The 20,135-nt window shown below is 38.4% G+C and overlaps 1 protein-coding gene and 1 non-coding gene across 22 annotated transcripts in view; both read right to left on the reverse strand.

Annotated features, from left to right (window-relative positions):
• The window catches only part of Ppip5k1 (diphosphoinositol pentakisphosphate kinase 1), a 44,379-nt gene that overhangs the window by 3,061 nt on the left and 21,183 nt on the right, over window positions 1-20,135 (reverse strand). For 6 of the 21 annotated variants that reach the window (XM_046460682.2, XM_046460670.2, XM_058584750.1 and 3 more), the window contains 4 exons: window positions 19,203-19,328; window positions 18,438-18,500; window positions 12,698-12,835; window positions 953-1,066 (listed from right to left, as the gene is read on the reverse strand). In XM_046460682.2, coding sequence (XP_046316638.1) covers window positions 953-1,066; window positions 12,698-12,835; window positions 18,438-18,500; window positions 19,203-19,328 — 441 coding nt within the window. Of the gene's footprint in view, window positions 1-952; window positions 1,067-12,697; window positions 12,836-14,321; window positions 14,505-16,375; window positions 16,472-16,495; window positions 17,306-18,437; window positions 18,501-19,202; window positions 19,329-20,135 lie in introns of those variants that run through there. The other 15 variants (XM_046460683.2, XM_058584753.1, XM_058584747.1 and 12 more) reach the window with 10 other exon arrangements.
• Window positions 17,622-17,731, reverse strand: LOC124104828 (small nucleolar RNA U6-53/MBII-28). Its single transcript, XR_006855520.1, has one exon. It is a non-coding gene; the product is annotated as a small nucleolar RNA U6-53/MBII-28 (small nucleolar RNA).

Here is a 20,135-nt window from a genome sequence, read left to right on the forward strand (position 1 = left end):
ATAGCAGGAAGAAAAAAAGAAAGGAGAAGAAAAGATGTAAGCTGAGTTTTCCCCAAGTATAGAAGTAGACTTTATAGCCAGCCAATAGTCTGATTTATTTTAGGCAAATCAAAAAGGGAGAAGGATAAGATTTCCCATACACTCACCAGGAGAGAGGTAAAAGGGGCAATGGCAAGGTGCATGTAGGGCAATCAAAAGATCATAAAGAATTATTGTTGTCAGCAAAGTTTTTTCCTCATACAGAGTATCAGAGGAAAGGCAAATTTTTACGTCTATTAAACCCCATTGCTGAAATATAAATCTGCTTCAGGCCTATCCAAGTGAAATAATGTAAGGCATGTTTGGTTCCAGTTTTTCCCCAGAGGCAGGATGATAAGGAAAGAATTTCCTTTTCACTAGTGCTTCTGATGACCACTGGTATCTCCTCCTCCCTCCTATCACCCTAGTAACTCCTTGTGGCTCTGTTGTTCGTGTTGTTACCAAGAGTAATTAGTGACAGGCTAGAGATAATAAAGACAAGCAAGGAAAAAGCAGCACCTTGACTTGAATTGAGAACAGACAACTTGAGAGAAGGGACATATAGAAATGAGTAGCTCCAAATTTTCTATGTATCTAGGTTGCCTCCTAGTTCTCTTTACTGAAGAAAGCTGTAGAGACACTAAAAGCATATCTGAGTAGAACAGAGTCTCTATCCTTTTTTCCCCAAAGGGCCTCTGGGTCACTGTCTTTGAGGAGCCTATCCAACTAGATAGAGGGATCCTGGAGGACAGAGGTGAAGAAAGAGCACAAACAGATCCTCCCTCCATCTTGGAAAGAGCAGATGCAACTGCATCCTGAATGATCATTCCTGGTCTTTCAACCTTCGTCTTTCCTCTCATGCATCAGGTCCCTTATTCACCAATCCCTCCATCCCTCATGGTTTTGGTCCAGGCAGTTAGAAAGGTTTACTTACACCAAGGGGGCTTCTCAGAGCGCTGCCGAAGTTGCAGGGGAGGTGAATGAAGAGTACGGGGTGGGGAAAATGGGCTATCTGAGGCCTGGTTGCTGTGCATAGAGTCAAAGAGGGCTGCACAGGTGGAGGGGAGAGAGGGAAGAACAAAAGGCACATGAAGAATCCAAGAGCCAGAGGTTCTCAAAATTTAACTTACTATTCCTTGGACTGAGAATTAAAATATCCTAGGAACCCTTCACTTAAACCAGAATAATTTTTTTAAATCCTATATTATAAACTTTTCCAAATATATTTTTTAAAAGTAGTTGAGAGGCTAGCTCATTTAATACCCACTCATCTCCTAGATTTAACACTTTAGTCATTTTTGCTTATTTTCCTTATTCTTTTGCTATTTCTTCATGTTAATGTTCTTTAAATACATGATAGATATTATGAAACATTTTATATCTGAATATTTCAATATGAGTCTTTAAAAATAAGGAATTATTCATATGTAACCCAACACCAGTAATAATGTGAACAAAATTAAAAATAATTCCCCTAATGCCATCCAATGCCCAGCCCTATTCAAATTTTCCCACATTTCCAAAATGTCTTTTCATAGCAGGAACATAGAAAACATGAATTATGTATTGATTTTCTTTTTTCCTTTAAAATCTCTATTTAAAAATTTTTAAATTTGGGCTGGGGTTGTAGCTCATGGTAGAATACTTGCCTCACATGTGTGAGTCACTGGGTTCAATCCTCAGCATCATATAAAAATAAATAAATAAAATAAAGATATTGTGTCCATCTACAACTAAAAAAGTATTTAAAAATTCTTTTTAATTTATTTTTTGTTTTTATTTTTTTGGTACTGAAGATTTTTTTTTTTTTTTTTTTTTAATATTTATTTATTTTTTTAGTTCTCGGCGGACACAACATCTTTGTTTGTATGTGGTGCTGAGGATCGAACCCGGGCCGCACGCATGACAGGCGAGCGCGCTACCGCTTGAGCCACATCCCCAGCCCGGTACTGAAGATTTAACCCAGGGGAATTTACCACTGAGCTATTACCCAGTCCTTTTAATTTTTTGAGACAGGATCTTACTTAAGTTCCTGAGAGTCTCACTAAATTGCTGAGGCTGGCCTCAAACTTGCAATCCTCTACCTAAGCCTCCTGAGTCACTGGATTATAGGTGTGCACCATCATGCCCAGCTAAAATCTCTTTTAGTCTAAAATAGTTCAACTTTCCTTTATAACTTTTTGAAAAAAACAGGACAGTTATATTGCAGAGTGTCACATCCTACGTCCTGAACTTACCTGATTACTTCCTCATAAAATCATTTAACTTATTTAATTAATCCTTGCATTTTCTATAAACTGGAAGTTAGACATAAAAGACCTACTTAGGTGATTTAGGTCAAATACTTTTGTTAAGAACACATTAAGAGGGCTGGGGTTGTGGCTCAGCGGTAGAGTGCTTGCCTGGCACGTGTGAGGCACTGGGTTCGATCCTTAGCACCACATAAAAATAAATAAAGGTACTGTGTCCATCTACAACTAAAAAATATTTAAAAAAAAAAAGAACACATTAAGAGGGCTGGATGTGGTGGCACGTGCCTGTAATCCCAGTGGTTTAGGAGGCTGAGACAGGAGGACTGCAAGTTCAAAGCCAGCCTCAGCAATGGCGAGGTATTAAGCAACTCAGTGAGACCCTGTCTCTAAATAAAATACAAAATAGGGCTGGGGATGTAGCTCAGTGGTTGAGTGGACCTGAGTTCAATCCCCAGTTACCCCCCACCCCACCAAAAAAAATATAATAATACATTAACAGGTGATCATGTGTACTTTATATTGAATAATACTGAAGACACATAATGTGTCCTTGTCAAAGCTGACTTTCTAACTGGGTTAGGGTGATGTCCAAAAGATCTCACCGTTGCAAAGTTTTCTCCTTCTGCTTATGGGTGATCCTTTTGGTAATGTCTAGTTCCCTATAAACATTTCACTAAATGGTGTTAGTCTACTTTGACAATCCTTAATTATTGTATTAGAGGTGTCAAATGATGGTTTTCTACTTCTATCAATATTTTCTGTAAAAAAAAAGTTCTTTCCCTCTTCAATTAGAGCTATTTGATCAAATCAAACTACAATTCTCACTGAAAAGGCAGCATAGTGTTTATTAGCCTTTAGTTTTCAAAGAAAGAATTGGTGAAGCAATTGTCCAAAGTTGGCAGGGGAATATTATTTTATTTTATTTTTGTTCTTTTTTTGTAAGATTAAGTATGGGCTTATTAATTTTTATATATTCAATGTACTTTAGTAAATTACTCTTCATAATGCTCAAATTATTACAATTCCAGTAAGTAGGAGCCTCCAGGCTTGACTGCTTCCTTGCTTTCTGTTACAACAAGCCCCAGGATTACCTTATGTTTTCCTTGCTCTCTCCATGCCTTCTCAAAAACATGGTTCTTGGTGAGGATGAAAAAGCCTTAAGATATTCCAAAGGTCTGTGGTTCATCAAATAGTCACCATACATAAGCAGATAGATGATATATTTGTGGTGTCAAATTTTCATGTGGTATAGGGTGATGGGTGGGGGGTGTCTAAAAAGGCTCCTGGGATATAGGGTTTTTTTTTTAATCTTTTTTTGATTGAACCAGGATTGAACCCAGGGGCACTTAACCACTGAGCTAATCCCAGCCCCCCCCCCCTTTTTTTTTAAAGAGAGAGAGAGAGAGAGAGAGAGAGAGAATTTTAACATTTATTTATTTATTTATTAGGCAGACACCAGCCCTTTTTTATATTTTATTTAGAGATAGGGTCTCACTGAGTTGCTTAGCACCTTGCTATGATGTTGAGGCTGGCTTTGAACTTGTTGAGGCTGGCTTTGATCCTCTGGCCTCAGCCTCCCAAACCACTAGGATTACAGGTATGTGCCAGTGTGCCCGGCATAGGAATTTTTAAAAAATTAAAAGCACTGCTCTAGACTAAAAAATCAGCTACTTTCCCATGGAATCCTAGTTGTTCTTAGTAAAGAAGAGTATGTAGAGTCTAAAATCTAGGTGCTCATTGCTACTGCTTCTAATGTATAGAAAAAGCACTGAACAAAACTGAATTCATATTGCTATTTTCAAATTAAATATCACAGAATTTTTAAAATGCTTTTGAATTTAGACTTGTGTTTAATTTATCTTACTTACTTGAAAATCTTGGCTCTTAATAATAGGAACATAATTCCTTATTCCTTATTTACATAATTCTAAGTATGCAGTATCAAGATCACTGCTAGAAATTAATAAGGATACTATCTATTGAATGAGGATTAAAATTATTTTATAGTTTTTTTTGTTCCACCAAAGGATTTACAAAGTATTCTAGAATTGTTTGAAAAATGTTTTTACCTATGTGATTATCTTACTATTTTATCTTAGATGATTTAGGTTAAATACTTTTGTTAAGAACACATTAAGAGGGCTGGGGTTGTGGCTCAGCGGTAGAGTGCTGAGCCACAACTGTACAGTTTAGATAATTCCCTTCTTGTTTTCTATTTAGAATTTGCTTGTTGATCTATTCCTTGTTGATTTAGTTTTTTTAAAATGTGTTTTCAGTTATACGTGGACACAATATCTTTATTTTGTTTATTTTTATGTGGTGCTGAGGATTGAACCCAGGGCCTCACATGTGCAAGGCAAGCGCTCTGCCACTGGGCCACACTGACTTAGATTATATATTGTGGAAACATTTTTAGGTTCATAAATCAAAGCTATATAAAGGCACATGTAGAATAGTTTTAATTCCTTCACGCCTTTTAGCCTCATTCCCTGTTGTCACATCTAAAGGTAACCACTTTTATTAGTTGTTTTTTTTTTTATACTTACAGCATTTTTTATAAATACATTTTTCTTTATTCTTCTTTTTACATACAAAATCAGTAGCATACTATTAACACTATTCTGTACCTTTATTTTTCACTTAAAATATATCTTGGCCATTAATTCATATCAGATAATATAGATTTTCCTCATTAGTTTGAACAGGTAAGTAGTATTCAATGGAGTGGATGGAACAATTTTTTCAACCACCCTTGTACTGAAGAACTTTGGGGTTGTTTCCAACATTCAACACTATAAATAATGCCATAATGAATAACTTCATATAAGTAATATTTCAACCTTGTACAAGACTAGTTTCAGAATAGATTTCAGTTAATTTCTAAAAGTAGATTATTAGATCAACTATATTTTTACAATTTTTACCTATATAAAGATTATATCAAGCTAGGATTATGACTCAGTGGTAGAGCATTTGCCTAGCATGTGTGAGGCACTGGGTTCGATCCTCAACACCACATTAAAATAATAATAATAAAAAAAAGCTATTGTGTCCATCTGCAATTAAAAAAAATCTTAAAAAAAGAAGATTATATCATTCTCAAGAGGCTGAGGCAGGAAGATTACATGTTGAGGGCAGCCTCAGCAACTAAGCAAGGTCCCATCTCAAAATTAAAAATAAAATAAAAAAGGATGGGGATATAGCTCAGTGGGTAAAATAACCCTGGGTATCAATCCCCAATGTAAAAAACAACAACAACAACAACAAAACAGATAATACACTATCATTTTATACTTCCACCAACAATGTGTGGAATTTCTTGTTTCACAAGATTTTCTAAGTGAGTATATATGGCATTTTTCCCAATTTGATGGGTGAGAAATAATATCTCCATGTAGTTTAATTTGCACATTGCTTATGACCAAGGTTGAGCATAATTTTGCATGCACAAGGGTCATCTGCATTTCTTTCTGTTTATACTGTCCATTTTTTAAAATCACATTTTTGAGGGCTATTAATATACCTCAGTGGGAGAGCACTTGCCTAGCATATGCAAGGCCCTAGGTTTGATCCCCAGACCACAGAAGGAAAAAAAGGAAAAAAGAAAAGAAAATCACATTTTTGTCTTTGTTTCTTAAAATATAAGAGTTCTTTATATTTGAGATGATTAATCCAATACTATATAGGATTTGAATATGGTAATTTGAATACAGATAAATGTTTCCCAGAGGTCCATGGGTTAGTCTTGGTCCCTAGGGTGGTTCTACTGAGAGACACTGTGAATCTTTAGGAGATGGGGCCTAGTGGGAGTTCCTTAGATCACTGAGCAATATATCCTTGAATGGGATTATAGGTTCCTGGTCTCTTTTGTTTTCCCCTGTTTTGTTTGTTTGCTTCCTGGTTCATGAGGCAAGTGGTTGGCCCTGCCACATGTTTCCTGCCATTGCCACTTGGTACCTTCTCCCCAGAGGCCCAAAGCAATGGGTCTGCCTAATTTCAAACTAGAACCTTCAGAACTATGAACTACATAAACCTTTTCTTTTATAAGTTAATTACCTTAGGTACTTTGTTATAGGAATGAAAGACAGGATGATATAATATATAGAATTGCAAATATTTTTTCTTTGCTTATGATGTTGCTAGCAATTTAAAAAATTAAAAAATATTTTTTTTAGTTGTAGAAGGACACTATGTATATATAAAACATTTATTTTTTTAGTTGTATTTGGACAAAATACCTTTATTTTATTATTTAGATATTTTTATTAGTTGTTGATGGATCTTTATTTATTTATATGCAGTGCTGAGAATTGAACCCAGTGCCTCACAACCCCAGCCCTTATTTATTTATTTTTATGTGGTGCTGAGGATCGAACCCAGGGCCTTACACATGCTAGCAAGCACTCTACCACTGAGCCACAACCCCAGCCCAATACCTATATTTTATTTATTTATTTTTAATGTGGTGCTGAGGATCGAACCTAGTGCCTCAAACATGCTAGGCAAGTGCTCTACCACTGAGCTACAACCCCAGCCCTTAAAATGTTTATATTACTTAATTTATCAGTATTTTCCTATTTCTTCCTAAATATGACTTTGAGTCATGAATTAGGCTTTCCTTCAGATTTAAGGAAATTTACTATCACCACCCTGCTTATTTATTTATTTATTTAGGTATCATAATGAACTCGGGGAGGCTTCACCACTGAACTACATCTCTAGCTCTTTTAAAAAAATTTTATTTTATTATTTTTAAAATTTTGAGACATGGTGTTGCTAAGTCACGTAGGCTCTGCCAAGGTTAGCATTAAACTTGTGATCCTCCTGCCTCAGCCACCTGAGTTGCTGGGATTACGGGCATATACCACCAGTCTAGCAGTTCCAGTATTTTTAAAAATTAATTAATTTACTTATTCTAATTAGGTATATATGACAACAGAATGCATTTTGATTCATTGTACACAATTGCAGCACAATTTTTCATTTCTCTGGTTGTACACAATGTACAGTCTCACCATATGTGCAGTCATACATGTACTTAGAGTAATGATGTCCATCTCATTCCACGATCTTTCAGTATTTTTTTAATTGAGGTAATTCACATAACACATAAAGTTAACCATATTAAAGTGTATTTTTTTTTTTTTGCAGGGGGTACAGGGGATTGAACTCAAGGGCACTGAACCGCTGAGCCACATCCCCAGTTCTATTTTGTATTTTATTTAGAGACAGGATCTTGCTGAGTTGTTTAGCACCTCACTGTTGCTGAGGCTGGCTTTGAACTCGTGATCTTCCTGCCTCACTCAGCCTCCAGAGCTGCTGGGATTACAGGTGTGCCCCACTGCGCATGGCATTAAAGTGTATAATTATGTAGCATTTAATATATTCAGTGTTGTTCAATCACCTCTATTTAGTTCTAAAACATTTTCATTATCCCCAAAGAAAAATTCTGTATCCATCTTACCCCCAATTTTGGATTCCATCAATCTGCTTTCTGCCTCTATGGATTTTCTTATTCTGAATATTCCAAATAAATGAACTCATACAATATGTGACTTTTTTGTTGTGTCTTGCAGTTAAACCTAGGGTCTCTTTAACACTGTGCTACATCCCTAACTCTTCTTCTTCTTCTTTTTTTTTTTAATATTTAAGCCTAGCCTCAAACTTGTGAGCCTCTTCAGTCTCCTGAAGAACAGTAATTACAGTAAAGTGCCAGCATGCCCAGATGAGTACTGCCTTTTTTTTTAATATTTATTTTTTAATGGTGGTTGGACACAATCCCTTTACTTTATCTATTTATTTTTATGTGGTACTGAGGATCGAACCCAGGGCCTTGCTACGTGAGTGCTCTACCAATGAGCCACAACCCCAGCCCCAAGTACTGCCTTCTTAATAACATAATAAATAATGTCTTCATCATGAACATGGGATCTTTATCCATTTATTTATTTAGGTTTTGTAGTTTTCAGTGCACATATCTTTCAACTACCTTGTTAAGTTTTCCCCCAGGTATCTTAATCTTTGGAAGCTATTATAAACACAATGTTTTTCCTTTTTTTGAGCAGTGGAGATTGAATTCAGAGGAGCTTTACCACTAAACTATAACCCCAGCATGTTTTATTTTTTATTTTGAGATAGAATCTTGTTTGCTTAGACCTTGCTAAATTGATGAGGCTGATCTCAAACCTGCCTCAACCTCCAAGTCACTGGAATTATAGGTGTGTACCACCATGCCCGGCCACAATTGTTTTCTTAATTTCCATTCTGGATTGTTCATTGCTGGTGTATAGAGACACAACTGACTTTTGTGAGCCAGTCTTAAACCCTGAACCTCTGCAGAATTTATTTATTAGATCTAGGGATCTTTTTTGAAGGTTTCTTTATGACTTTCTATATATAGGACAACTGTGGATATAGAAAATTTTATTTCTTCTTTTCCAATCTAGATGTCCGCTCCCTACCATCTTCAGTTGCCCAGAACATCCAGTACAATATTGAATAGCAATGGTAAAAGTAGGACTCTTTTTTCTTATTCCTGATCTTAGGGGGAAAGTTTTCAATCTTTCAACACTGAGCATGATTTGTGTTATGGATGTTCATGAATGCACTTTACATGTTGAGGAAGTTCAAACTGTTCCTAGTTTGCTGAGAATTTTTGTCATGAAAAGGTATTGAATTTTGTCAAATATTTTATGTGTCAACTGAGATGACAGTGTCCCCCACCTCATTCCATTAATGTTCATTGTCTGGTTTTCTTATGGCTAATCACCTTCTCCTGAGATAAATCTCACTTCCCCATGGCATATAGTTCTTTTAATGTAGTGTTGCATTCACTTTGTTACATTTTGTTCAGGATTTAGCCCTCTATATTCATAAGGGGCATTCGTCTGTTGTTTTCTTTTTCCATGGTATCTATGGCTTGTGATATCAGGTTAATGATAACCTTACAGAATGAGTTAGAAAATGTTTCCTTCTTTTCTATTTTTTTTTTTTTTTTGAAGAGCATGAGAAGGAGTGGGGTTAATTCTTCTTTAAATATTTGGGAGAATTTATCAGTAAAATAATCTGGTTCTGGATTTTTTGCTTGTTGGAAGGTTTTTGATACTCGTTCAGTCTTTTCCCTTGTTATAAAAATGCTCAGATTTTCTATTTCTTCTTAGGATTTTGTCCATTTTATCTAGATAACCTAATTTAGGGGCACAAAATTGTTCACAGAACCCTCTAATCATCCTTTTAATTTCTGCAAGGGCAACAGGAATGTCCCCACTTTGACTCCTGATTTTATTTTTTTCCTTGTCAGCTTAAAAATGTTCTAATCTGCCAGGCCTTGTGGGGCATGCCTGTAATTTCAGTGGCCCAGGAGGCTGAGAGGCAGGAGGATTGCAAGTTCAAAGCTAGCCTCAGCAAAAAGTAAGGTTCTAAGCAACTCAGTGAGACCCTGTCTCTTAATAAAATACAAAATAGGGCTGGGGATGTGGTTCAGTGGTCAAGTGCCCCTGAGTTCAATCCCTGGTACCTCCCCCTGCCCCAATAAAGTTCTTTTAGCTCCTGATTTTAGATATTTCAATATTCTTTCTCTTTTTCTTGGTCTACCTAAAGGTTTACCAATTTTGTTGATCTTTTCAAAGAACTAACTTTTGGTTTTTGTTGATTCTTCCTATTGTTTTTCTGGTCTTTATTTCCTTTACCCGAATTCTAACTTTTATTACTTCTTTCCCTTTGCTAGCTTTATGTTTAGTTTACTATTTTGCTAGTTCTATAAGGTACATATTAGGTGACTGACTAAATATCTCCCTTCGTTTTTAGTGTAGGTGTATACAACTATAATTTTCTTTTTGAGCACTGATTTTGCTGCATCTCATAAATTCTGGTATTTATTTTCATTTTCATTCATCTCAAAGCATATTCTAATTCCCCTTGTGATTTTTTTTGATTCGTTGTTTGTTTAAGAATATGTTGTTTATCATCCAGGCACAGTGGTGCACACCTGTAATTCTAGAAATTTAGGAGGTTGAGGTAGGAAGATTCCAAGTTTGAGGCTAGTCTTGGCAACTTAGCAAGACTTTGTCTCAAAATAAAAATTTAAAAAAGGGGGCTGGGGATATGGCTCAAGTAGTAGCGCGCTCGCCTGGCATGCATGAGGCACTGGGTTCGATCCTCAGCACCACATAAAAATAAAATAAAGATATTGTGTCCACCTAAAGCTAAAAAATAAATATTTAAAAAAATTTTTAAAAGGTTGGGGATATAGTTTAGTGGTAGAATAAATCTGCATTCAATTCCCAATACCACACACACCCAAAAAGAACATTTTGTTCAATTTCCATAGGTTTTGTGAATTTCCCAGTTTTTCTTTTGTTATTGATTTCTAGCATTGTTCCAATGTAGATGAAGAACATATTTTATATGATTTCAATCTTTTAAATATTGAGACTTGTTTTGTGGCCTAACATATGATCTATCATAGACAATATTCCATGTGAACTTGAAAAGAATCTATTGCTCTTGTTGGGTGGAATATTCTGTTTATCTATTATGTCTAGTTTTATAGGGTTGTTCAAATCCTTTTTCTTACTTATTTCCTGTGTAGATGTTCTGCCAATTATTAAAAATGGGGTATTGAAATCTCCAACTATTATTTTAGAATTCTCCCTTCAGTTTGATCAATGTTTTCTTTATATGTTTTGGGTGCTATTGTTTGGTATGCATTTTATAATTGTTATTAATGCTGGCTTTTACATTTACCAATGTAGTAATTTTTGTTTTCTTGTGCTGGAAACTGAACCCAAGACCTCAACACACATGAGGTAAGTGCTCTACCACCAAGCTACATCCACAGCCCAGGTTACCTCTCTCTTGAATCAGCATTTTACTACTTCCTGCAAACTTTTGTTATTTTCCAGAGTATAAAGTTGATTTTAATTTTGGTCAAATGGCTAGTTAGCCCTAGTCTACTTATTTAAAAAAGACTCTCTTTTACCAAGTATTTTGAATGCTAATATTATCTATTTCTAGATTTTCTATTTTGTTTCCTTGGCTTCACTGTTTATTTTTGTATCAATCACACTGTTTTTATTATATACATTTTATAGACTTTTTTTAGAGGTACCAGGGATTGAACTCAGAGGCACTCAACCACTGAGCCACATCCCTAGCCCATTTTTGTATTTTATTTAGAGACAGGGCCTCACTGAATTGCTTAGTGCCTTGCCATTGCTGAGGTTGGCTTTGAACTCATGAACCTCCTGTCTCAGCTTCCCAAGCCATTGGGATCAGAGAATATTTTTTAAATGTGGTAAAGCTAGTATCCTTTTATTATTCTTCAAGGTTTTCTTTGCTATCCTTGCCTTTGTGTGTGTGTGTGTGTGTGTGTTTGTGTGTGTGTATACTGGGGATTGAATTCAAGGGGCCCTTTGCCACTGAGCTACATCCCAATTCCTTTTTATTTTTCATTTTATTTTGAAACAGGATCTCACTAAGTTGCCTAGTGACTCATTAAATTGCTGAGGTTAGCCTCAAACTTATGATCCTCCTGCCTCTGCCTCCTGAGTTGCTGGAATTATAGGTGTGTGCGCCACCATACCTTGCTGCTTATTTGTCTTTTTAAAAAATATTTATTTATTTTAGTTATAGGTTGATACTATATCTTTATTTTATTTTAATTTTTTTAATATTTATTTTTTAGTTATAGGTGAATACAATGTCTTTATTTTATATTTATGTGGTGCTGAGGATCGAACCCAGTGCCTCACGCATGCTAGTGAGCACTCTACCTCTGAGCCACAATCTCAGCCCATTTATTTTATTTTTATGTGGTGCTGAGAATTGAACCCAGTGCCTCATGCATGCTAGGCAAGCGCTCTACCTCTGAGCCACAACCCTAGCCCTCATTTATTTGTTTTCCAAAGAGAATTTAAGAATTGATTTGTGGTTTTTTTTTTTTAAATAGTTTTAGTTGTAAATGGACATAATATCTTCATTTTTTTATGTGGTGCTGAGGAATCGAATCCAGTGCCATGCACGTGCTAGGCAAGAACTCTATCACTGAGCCACAACCCCAGTCCTTGATTTGTGATTTTTTTTAATATTTATTTTTTAGTTGGACACAATATCTTTATTTATTTATTTTTATGTGGTGCTGAGGATCGAACCCAGGGCCTCGCACATGCTAGGTGAGTGCTCTACCGTCTAGCCACAACCCCAGCCCTTGATTTGTGTTTTTAATTGGAATCATTAAACATAGAAATTAACTTAGGAAGGAGTAATATTTCTGTGATGTTTAGTTGGCCTATATGATTATACATATTTTCAAGTCTACTTTTGTGTTTTTATGGAGTACCTGTTTTTAATTTATTACTTTCAGGTCTTCTAGGAATCATGGGAATGGAAGTAGAGACAGGGGTACAAAGTAAGAGTACTCTCCATACCTGCAGATGCCTGTGCCTGGGCATCTGTGTGGCGTTGGCAGACTCTACTTAAGAATTCACTCACTTGACGCAAAGAAAGGGCATTATGCAGTGTTTCCAGTGGGTAAATGGTAGGTACCATGGAGCACCCTTCAAATCCTGTTGGAAAAAAGATGAGGAAAGTCAATGTTATTCTTATCAGGTAGAACCCAATTAAATTGGCCAAGGAAGCATGGACAGTCCCTGAGAGCCATCAGGAGAGTCCGTGGCTTTTAGAATGTGGGGTATCCAAGATTCCCAGGAGAGGGAACTCTTTAGAGCCCCTAGGGAAAGTCTATTTTTCTCACCTCCAGATTTCCTAAAAATTCTATCTATTAAAGCTTCCAGGTGAATCAAGTCACCTCTGATCCTATCTATGGATAGCCTGCAATGTCCCCTGGAAAAATCAATAGAAGCCCAGTAGGGTAAGCACTAACATTGCTCTTGCAATTTCTAGGGAAATAAAACAAGGATCCACAGGTAAGGAGTGAAACTGTAGATCTAACATGAGGCAGGGAGATCATGGAGCTGGGAAGAAACAGCAGATTTCAGGTATCATGAACAAGAAAACCAGATTAAGGAGGAGGGCATGAAATCTGAGGGAGGCAGGGTTCATGCAAATTTAGGATATGGGTAGAAAGGCTAGAATACTTGGATGCAAACTGGAGGGCATGCAATACACATGAAGCTCAGCCAAGGAAAACCACATGCATGAACGGGTGGGGGATGGAAGTTCTTTCTTGGTCATTTCCATCACATCGAAGCTTTTCCCATCTGCTCTATTAGAAGATCCTAGATTTGTTTGGATCTGTATATTCCATCAATAAATGAGGAAAACTCCTAGAAAAAGGAGTCTACACTATAACTATGCTTTAAACCCAACAATTCTAATATAGGTCTACTAGTCTGGGTAGGATCAAAGGTAAACCTAAATGTGTAACCCTACTTCCAGGGACTACTGATAGAAACAATGTTCCCATTGAAGGATCAAGAAACATGCATTCCAGCCACTTTTTCAGTACCCAGTCTTTCCAATGCCTTTTCTACATCTCCTTAAAAGGACAAAGGGTAGGCAGGGCAGCAATATCTATGCAGACTTGGCCTCCTGTTCACCAACAACTAAAACCTACAATTCAAAATGATCATATCTGATCATTTTCTAACCTTTGGCCTTTGTTTGCCTCAAGAATTTAATTGAGGCCTCTGTGCCTTTGTTTCCCCATAACCTAGTGGCAGGGGTGCACAGAGGAGTCTCTAGCTCCTCGGGGTGGTTAGAAAAACCTCTGGTTTTGAAACTGGTTGTAGTAGAGGGTTATAAAGATAAGAAAAGATTCTAGGGCAAGAGATTACACCTCTACCGAACAGATTAGGGAATGGGAAACATTAGCGGGCAGTGACAAAGGAGAATAGGAAGGGGATGAGCAGCCAATGCTACAGCTACCAGGCAGACTGGCTCCAGTCCCATCCAAGCAACTAAATGCAAGTCACATAACTTTGGGGAAAACAGGAGAAAGGACTAGATGGGCTCTCCTGCCAGAAGTGCAATAAGCAAAGCAATCAGTCCCAGCCAGGGTAGTGGCAGCAGCCAGCCTGTGGCAGGGGGTACCGTAGAGGCACTCGGGGTCATCCTGGCCTGAGCGCAGCCAGTTCCGGAAGAGGCGCAGGTGGTAGGAGCACTGGTGCAGGTGATGCGCCAGCGTGGCATCCAAGGAGACTGGCCGGCCCCCTGGGCAGTCAGAGGAAAAACTGCGCAGCAACCGGACCACAGGGTGCTGGTCATCTAGCAGTTCTGGAGGGGGTGGGGGAACCATGGTAGGAAGCACAAAGATAAAGAAAGAGAAGAGGGAGAGACAATGAGGGGGGCACTGACTGGCACAAGGATTACTGGGAGGTGAGGGCCACTCGATCCAAGGTAAGCTAAGAGAGAAGCAGAGATGGTCGGAGCCATTGGGCATCTCTTGCAGCAAAGAAGAATGTTGACATCACACAGTGAGAATAAAAGAAAGGACAAATGAGACCTTATCATACAAGGTCCTCCCTTTCCTTCTTGAGCATAATTCAGTCAGTACTTCCAGAGAGTAGTCACATCATTCTGGACAGAGTAAGCTGGAAATTCTGTCACTGGTAGCTTTGAGTAGGGCTTTAGTATCCCTGGTCATTCTTGGGAAAACTCTAATTAGGGCCCACTTCTCAGACAAATGGATTAATGAGGTTGGGATAGAGATGGAATGATTCAAAGTCACTCAGAGAAGGGGGGTCAAGAATTCTATTAAGTATCAAGATACACCTAAAGCTAAAAATTCTCCTGAAGGCTCAGGCCAGGCTCTCTGGACCAGATTCCAAGATAGATGTAGTCAGGGCTGGCACTATGAAGCTGGCACAAAAGACTAGTAGGAAACCAGATGTAGGACTCCTTTAAAACAGTGCATGTAAAAAATTGAATCTGTTTTTGAAACTCTCAATGTTGACTAATCATCCTTTACCTTACTCAAATAAATATTTTTTAAATGAATGCATAAATCTCAGTTCTTGAGGACAATGTAGCCATTACAGAAGCCAAAAGAGATCATTTTATGTTTTCTTCCTATGCTGATGAGTCTAACTGAACTTTTTTCAGCTGATGAATGGAAAAGCTTTGATTCTGAACTCCTCATTATTTAAGCTGGTTGTCAAACTTTGTGGATGCATGGGATTTGGCTGAAAAAGGCTAAAAAGCAATGAAAGATATGTGGTGGGGTAAGTATAAGAAGAATAACAGGGAAAGCTCTTGGGGAAAAGGCATGGGGTTATAAGACCTGATGTGAGGATGAGTAAGAACCTGAGTTCAGGATGTTGGTATAGAAAAGGTAGGATCAAGGCAGGTGAGGATGACTGCTCAGAACTCCCAGACCAGAGCTAGTTCCATAGGGTGATCCCATGAAAATATGGTTTTTAGAGACTTTTAGTTTGGATGTCAGGAAATAATTCAGCTCTACCCAGACTAGTCTGATGAGAACCAACTTTACCAACGGTCACACAGTCGCGTGGGTCCCTAGAAGATAATGGGCTTAACAAATCCATTAGGCATATTCTGATACTCTGGATGAGGGTAAGCCACAGTTTCTCTCCTACTTTATTAATTTACTTTGGTGAGTTCAGCATACAGTTTAGTAACAGGCACATTTGTATGCTGGATGTAGTCAGGGATGCCACAGAAGCTTATCAGGAACAGAGGCAGGAAGAGACCAAGGGCTATGCTTCTGTCCAAGTATGAAGAAAGCATTATCTTGTCTCCTTTTGAAAGCCAGGTCCAGTTTTTCAAGCTGCTGTTTCAAAGCTAGACATCATGCAAGGAGATGATGATAATGAGAGTAGGCTGGCATACTGCTGTGTATAATCTACCACAAGCAATTGTAGACACAGCATCCACTCTGTGCTTGCTGGGTCAAGCAAGATCTTGGCCATGGGGCAGAGCTCTCATATTGTTCTAAGGGCCAAATTAAATCTACAGAATCTTCAGCAAGAGACAAAAATTTCTTCTGTTGCCAACAGACCCCAGATTCTAGTTTCTAAGGCACATTAGCCTCCAAGTTCAAGCACAAGAAAAACAAAGGAGGCCAGAAAACCCCTAAAGTATGCAAAGTGTTGGAGGAGACCTTGAATTTGTTCTCCTGCACTATACCTGAATTGTCCAGGTCTTTCTTCCTCTCCTCCTTATGGTAAAATTAATTCTTGTTTTCTTCAGCTGATGAGTCTGCCAACCAAGGCTTCAGGGAACTGGAGATATAGTTTGAGGATCTGTTTTATGAACTTGGATCTTTTTTAATAAAACCTAAGGATCTAGAGATATGTGATTTATCTCTCATTTCAGGGGCCCCAGCACCTAGTACTATATTGTGGACCTTAAATCCGAGTGACAGAGTTGGGGGTTGGTGTATGTTGTTCTATTCTGGAGATGCCTATGGCACATGAAGGCCAGAAAAGCTTGAAGCTAAATGAGTAGGCACAGCCATATCACTCTGAATGGGGATTTCTGCCACAGATACAAGTGGGGGGTCTGGGGATGGGGATAAATTAAGCAAATACAGGTTTGTTGACCTAAGGAGAGATTTCACCAGTGTTTAGTAGAGATGTATGACCTGACTAGGCTAAAATCCAAAACCTGCCACTGGCTAAGCAGTAGGATATCAGCATGGGGAGGTTTCCTAGCCAGGAAACCAGACTAATTTTATCTTCCTCAGAGAGTCTTAGCTCTTGGAAAGAAGAAAACCATATCTAACAAAACTAGATTTACCTTGAGGATAAGACTAATACAGAGAAAACTAAGGATATAAAAGATAAAAACTCAACAGGGAATAAACCTTGAGTTCTCCTGTTATACACTACTAGCCAGAATCCAGAAAAACATGCAAACAGACCTTAACCTTTCAGGTTTTCATTTATACAGATCTCCAAACTCACCCACCTTAGTGTGAGCAGACCCAGTTCTTCAAAAATCTTGAGATATTATTCTTTCCTAAGCTTCCCTGGGATCCCCTGCAGACATCTCAACTCCTCCAGCTTCTCTTAGGCAGTTTTGCCATAGGTAGGCTAGGACCACATGGAAACTACCTTTAAAAATTCAAGATACAGGGGCTAGGGGTCTAGCTTAGTGGTAGAGTGTATTCTTAGCACACGTGAGGCCCTGGGTTCAATCCCTAGAGCATGTGCACACACGCAAACACACATACATACAAAACCACCAAGGAAAAAATCCTCATGGTATAGTTTTTTCTCCTTTATCTGCTACTTCCCCACCTCCAACTCCTTTTATATTCCCTCTTTACTATATATATATATATATATATATATATATATATATATATATATACACATATATATGCGCATGTATATATAAATACATATATATGAATGTATTTTTTAACATGTCCCTCAGGTCTGCATTTGAGAAGTTTTGTTAAACTCACTGGCACCCAAACCAGGGCCACATTGCCCTACCTGGTGGCTCCGTATTAGCGTGGCAACTTATCACTGGGATTATTTTCCCTCTTTTATCCCAAAACAATCTGGGCTCTTGTTTTCTAGGCCCAGGCACTAGGTTAGTAGTAACATAAAGCAGATGTCAGGAGCACGAGAGTCACACAAAGTACACACAATGGCAGGAAGATAGGAATATGGAGATGGGAAACTATATCTTTGAGACAAATGACTTTATAGGTAGGCTTGGGACCTGGCAACTGCAACATTACTCTAAAAGAGAAACAAACTAGTAATCCACCCCATCAAAAGAGTTGGAGAAAAAACCTAGGAAGATTAAAATTACATAAAGTGAGAAATGGGTGGGGTAAAAGAAATGGGCCCAATCTAGGCAATGCTATTCTTTCTAGGAAGGGGAACCATTCATTATCGGCTGTATTCAGCCTGGCAGTCATGTGATAGGAAAAGGAGAGATCTAATCAATGTCTTGATGGTGATGCTGACAAAAAAGACATAATGGTGATGATGGTGATTATGGAAGTAAGAATCTGAGTTGCCACAGGGATAGGTCAACCAGGCTGCAGCCAAGGCTAAAGTTGTCACTAGGGAAATGTCCCATTAGGAACACTTAGTGAGTAGCTCATTCAGAAACAGGAGGGTGTCAACACAGTGGAAGGAGAGGCAAAGTCAGTGTCAGAACTCAGAGGTTAAGTGTCTGGAGGTGACATGGTGAGGAGGAATGATGTTGAGTCAGAAGCAAACGTACCGTTAGTCGGATGCTTTGCAAACGACACAGAAAATCGTTTTACGGCCGGGACAAACAAGAGCTCTGGGGAGAAAAGACATCATGGGGATTATACCCACCCCTGTCCCCACCCTCTGCTTTGGAATTTGCCCACAGTACAGTCTATTCTTTAATTAGTTATAAGGCCTGATCCCATTCCCACCCCTTAAGATTCCTAGCTACCATATATTAATCTTGTCCTCTGGTGTAATCTCTCAGTAATCTGTGTCACCTCTACAACAATACAGTCCCACAAACAACACTAATTTCACCATCATGTCCTCTTTCTGGTCATCTGGAAAAAAGAAAATCTCTGCAGACACATTCCTCCCTTTCCCCAATCTCTTTCCATACATCTTTTCTACCTTAACTGAGCTATTTTCCTAACCCTGCTTTCCTGGAATTTAATCAAGAATCCACTGTGTTCTTCCTGACCATGGATTATTCTCTTGGTCCTCACCCCTATAGGCCAGAATCCAGGAAAGAGTACAAATTGATGCAGCAAGCCTGTATGTAGGAGATTATGAAGGGATAAGCATAAATAAGTAGTATTTGTATGGTGAGAGGGAATGCAAATGGAGGGGTGGAAGGGGTCCTGGTTTCTTCTTCCATTTATTACTGATGAAGAAAACTTGTTATAATGCCATTTTCAGTGCCATCTTAAGCATGAATAGTTCTGGAGCTGTGTCCTTGCGGGGAGACAAGTGAAAAAAAAAAAGATTTGCCCCCCATAACCCACCCACATACCATCTCGATGCTTCAGACTGGCAGGTGGTAGCTTTTTGCCATGGCTGCGCGCGTAGTCCTGAAGATTCGGGGCACTGGAGGAGCCACCCAGCACTGTGGTGCTGAACAGCCCTGTGCACTGTGAGCCTGCAAGGCCGGGAGTGTGTTAGTAGCCACACAAAGCTGCACAGAGAAGTATACAGAACTTCACAGGACAACATCAAGACACACACACACAGTCATTCAAAACCACTACACTTGGCCACTCCATGTAACCACAAACAGCATTCACTACTGTCCATTGCCACACTCAGCAAGCAAAGTGAGAATTCTCCTGAAGATCTACATGGCAGAGAAAAGAGGCCACTACAAATACAGGGTTAGTCATGTCAGTATGGGATTCAAAGCTACTGAAAGAGAGAGACTATGCTCTCTGAGTGGCTCTCAGAATTCCTACAAGAATAGCTAGGTCCCTCTGGATTCCCCTAGATTTAACTCAGTGCCCTTTAGAGGATATAAATGATATAGGATTTGAGAAACCCAGAAATCTAATCTCTTGTAGGTTTGAAAGGGAAAATCCTTGCTTGAAACTAGAGACATGTTTTGTGCACTCAGCTGGCACCCTTCCAATTCTTTCTTCATCCAACATTCCCCACCTTCAGGCCTTTTTAACATTTCTCAAGAATGAAAGTAAAAGATTCATTGAATTTTTAAAGCTGGAAGGGACTTAAGAGACCATCTATTTGACTTCCTCATTTTAGAGATGAAGAAACTGATCCAGAAGTATTCTCCTTTTCTTAAGATCACACAGTATTTTAGGAGCTAAGGTGGACCTGAATCTAGGTCTCCTGATCCTGAGGACCAACTGTACTAATAGTACAGTTCTTTTCTAATAGAAAAGAATTTATTTTTTCATAGAGAAAACAGTATAGTTCCTGAAGTCAAGATGGACAC

This window comes from Marmota monax, unplaced genomic scaffold (genome assembly GCF_021218885.2).
Source record: "Marmota monax isolate L192 unplaced genomic scaffold, Marmota_monax_Labrador192_F-V1.1 WCK01_AAM20220418_F8-fsc00001, whole genome shotgun sequence".
NCBI classification, from domain to species: Eukaryota; Metazoa; Chordata; class Mammalia; order Rodentia; family Sciuridae; genus Marmota; species Marmota monax.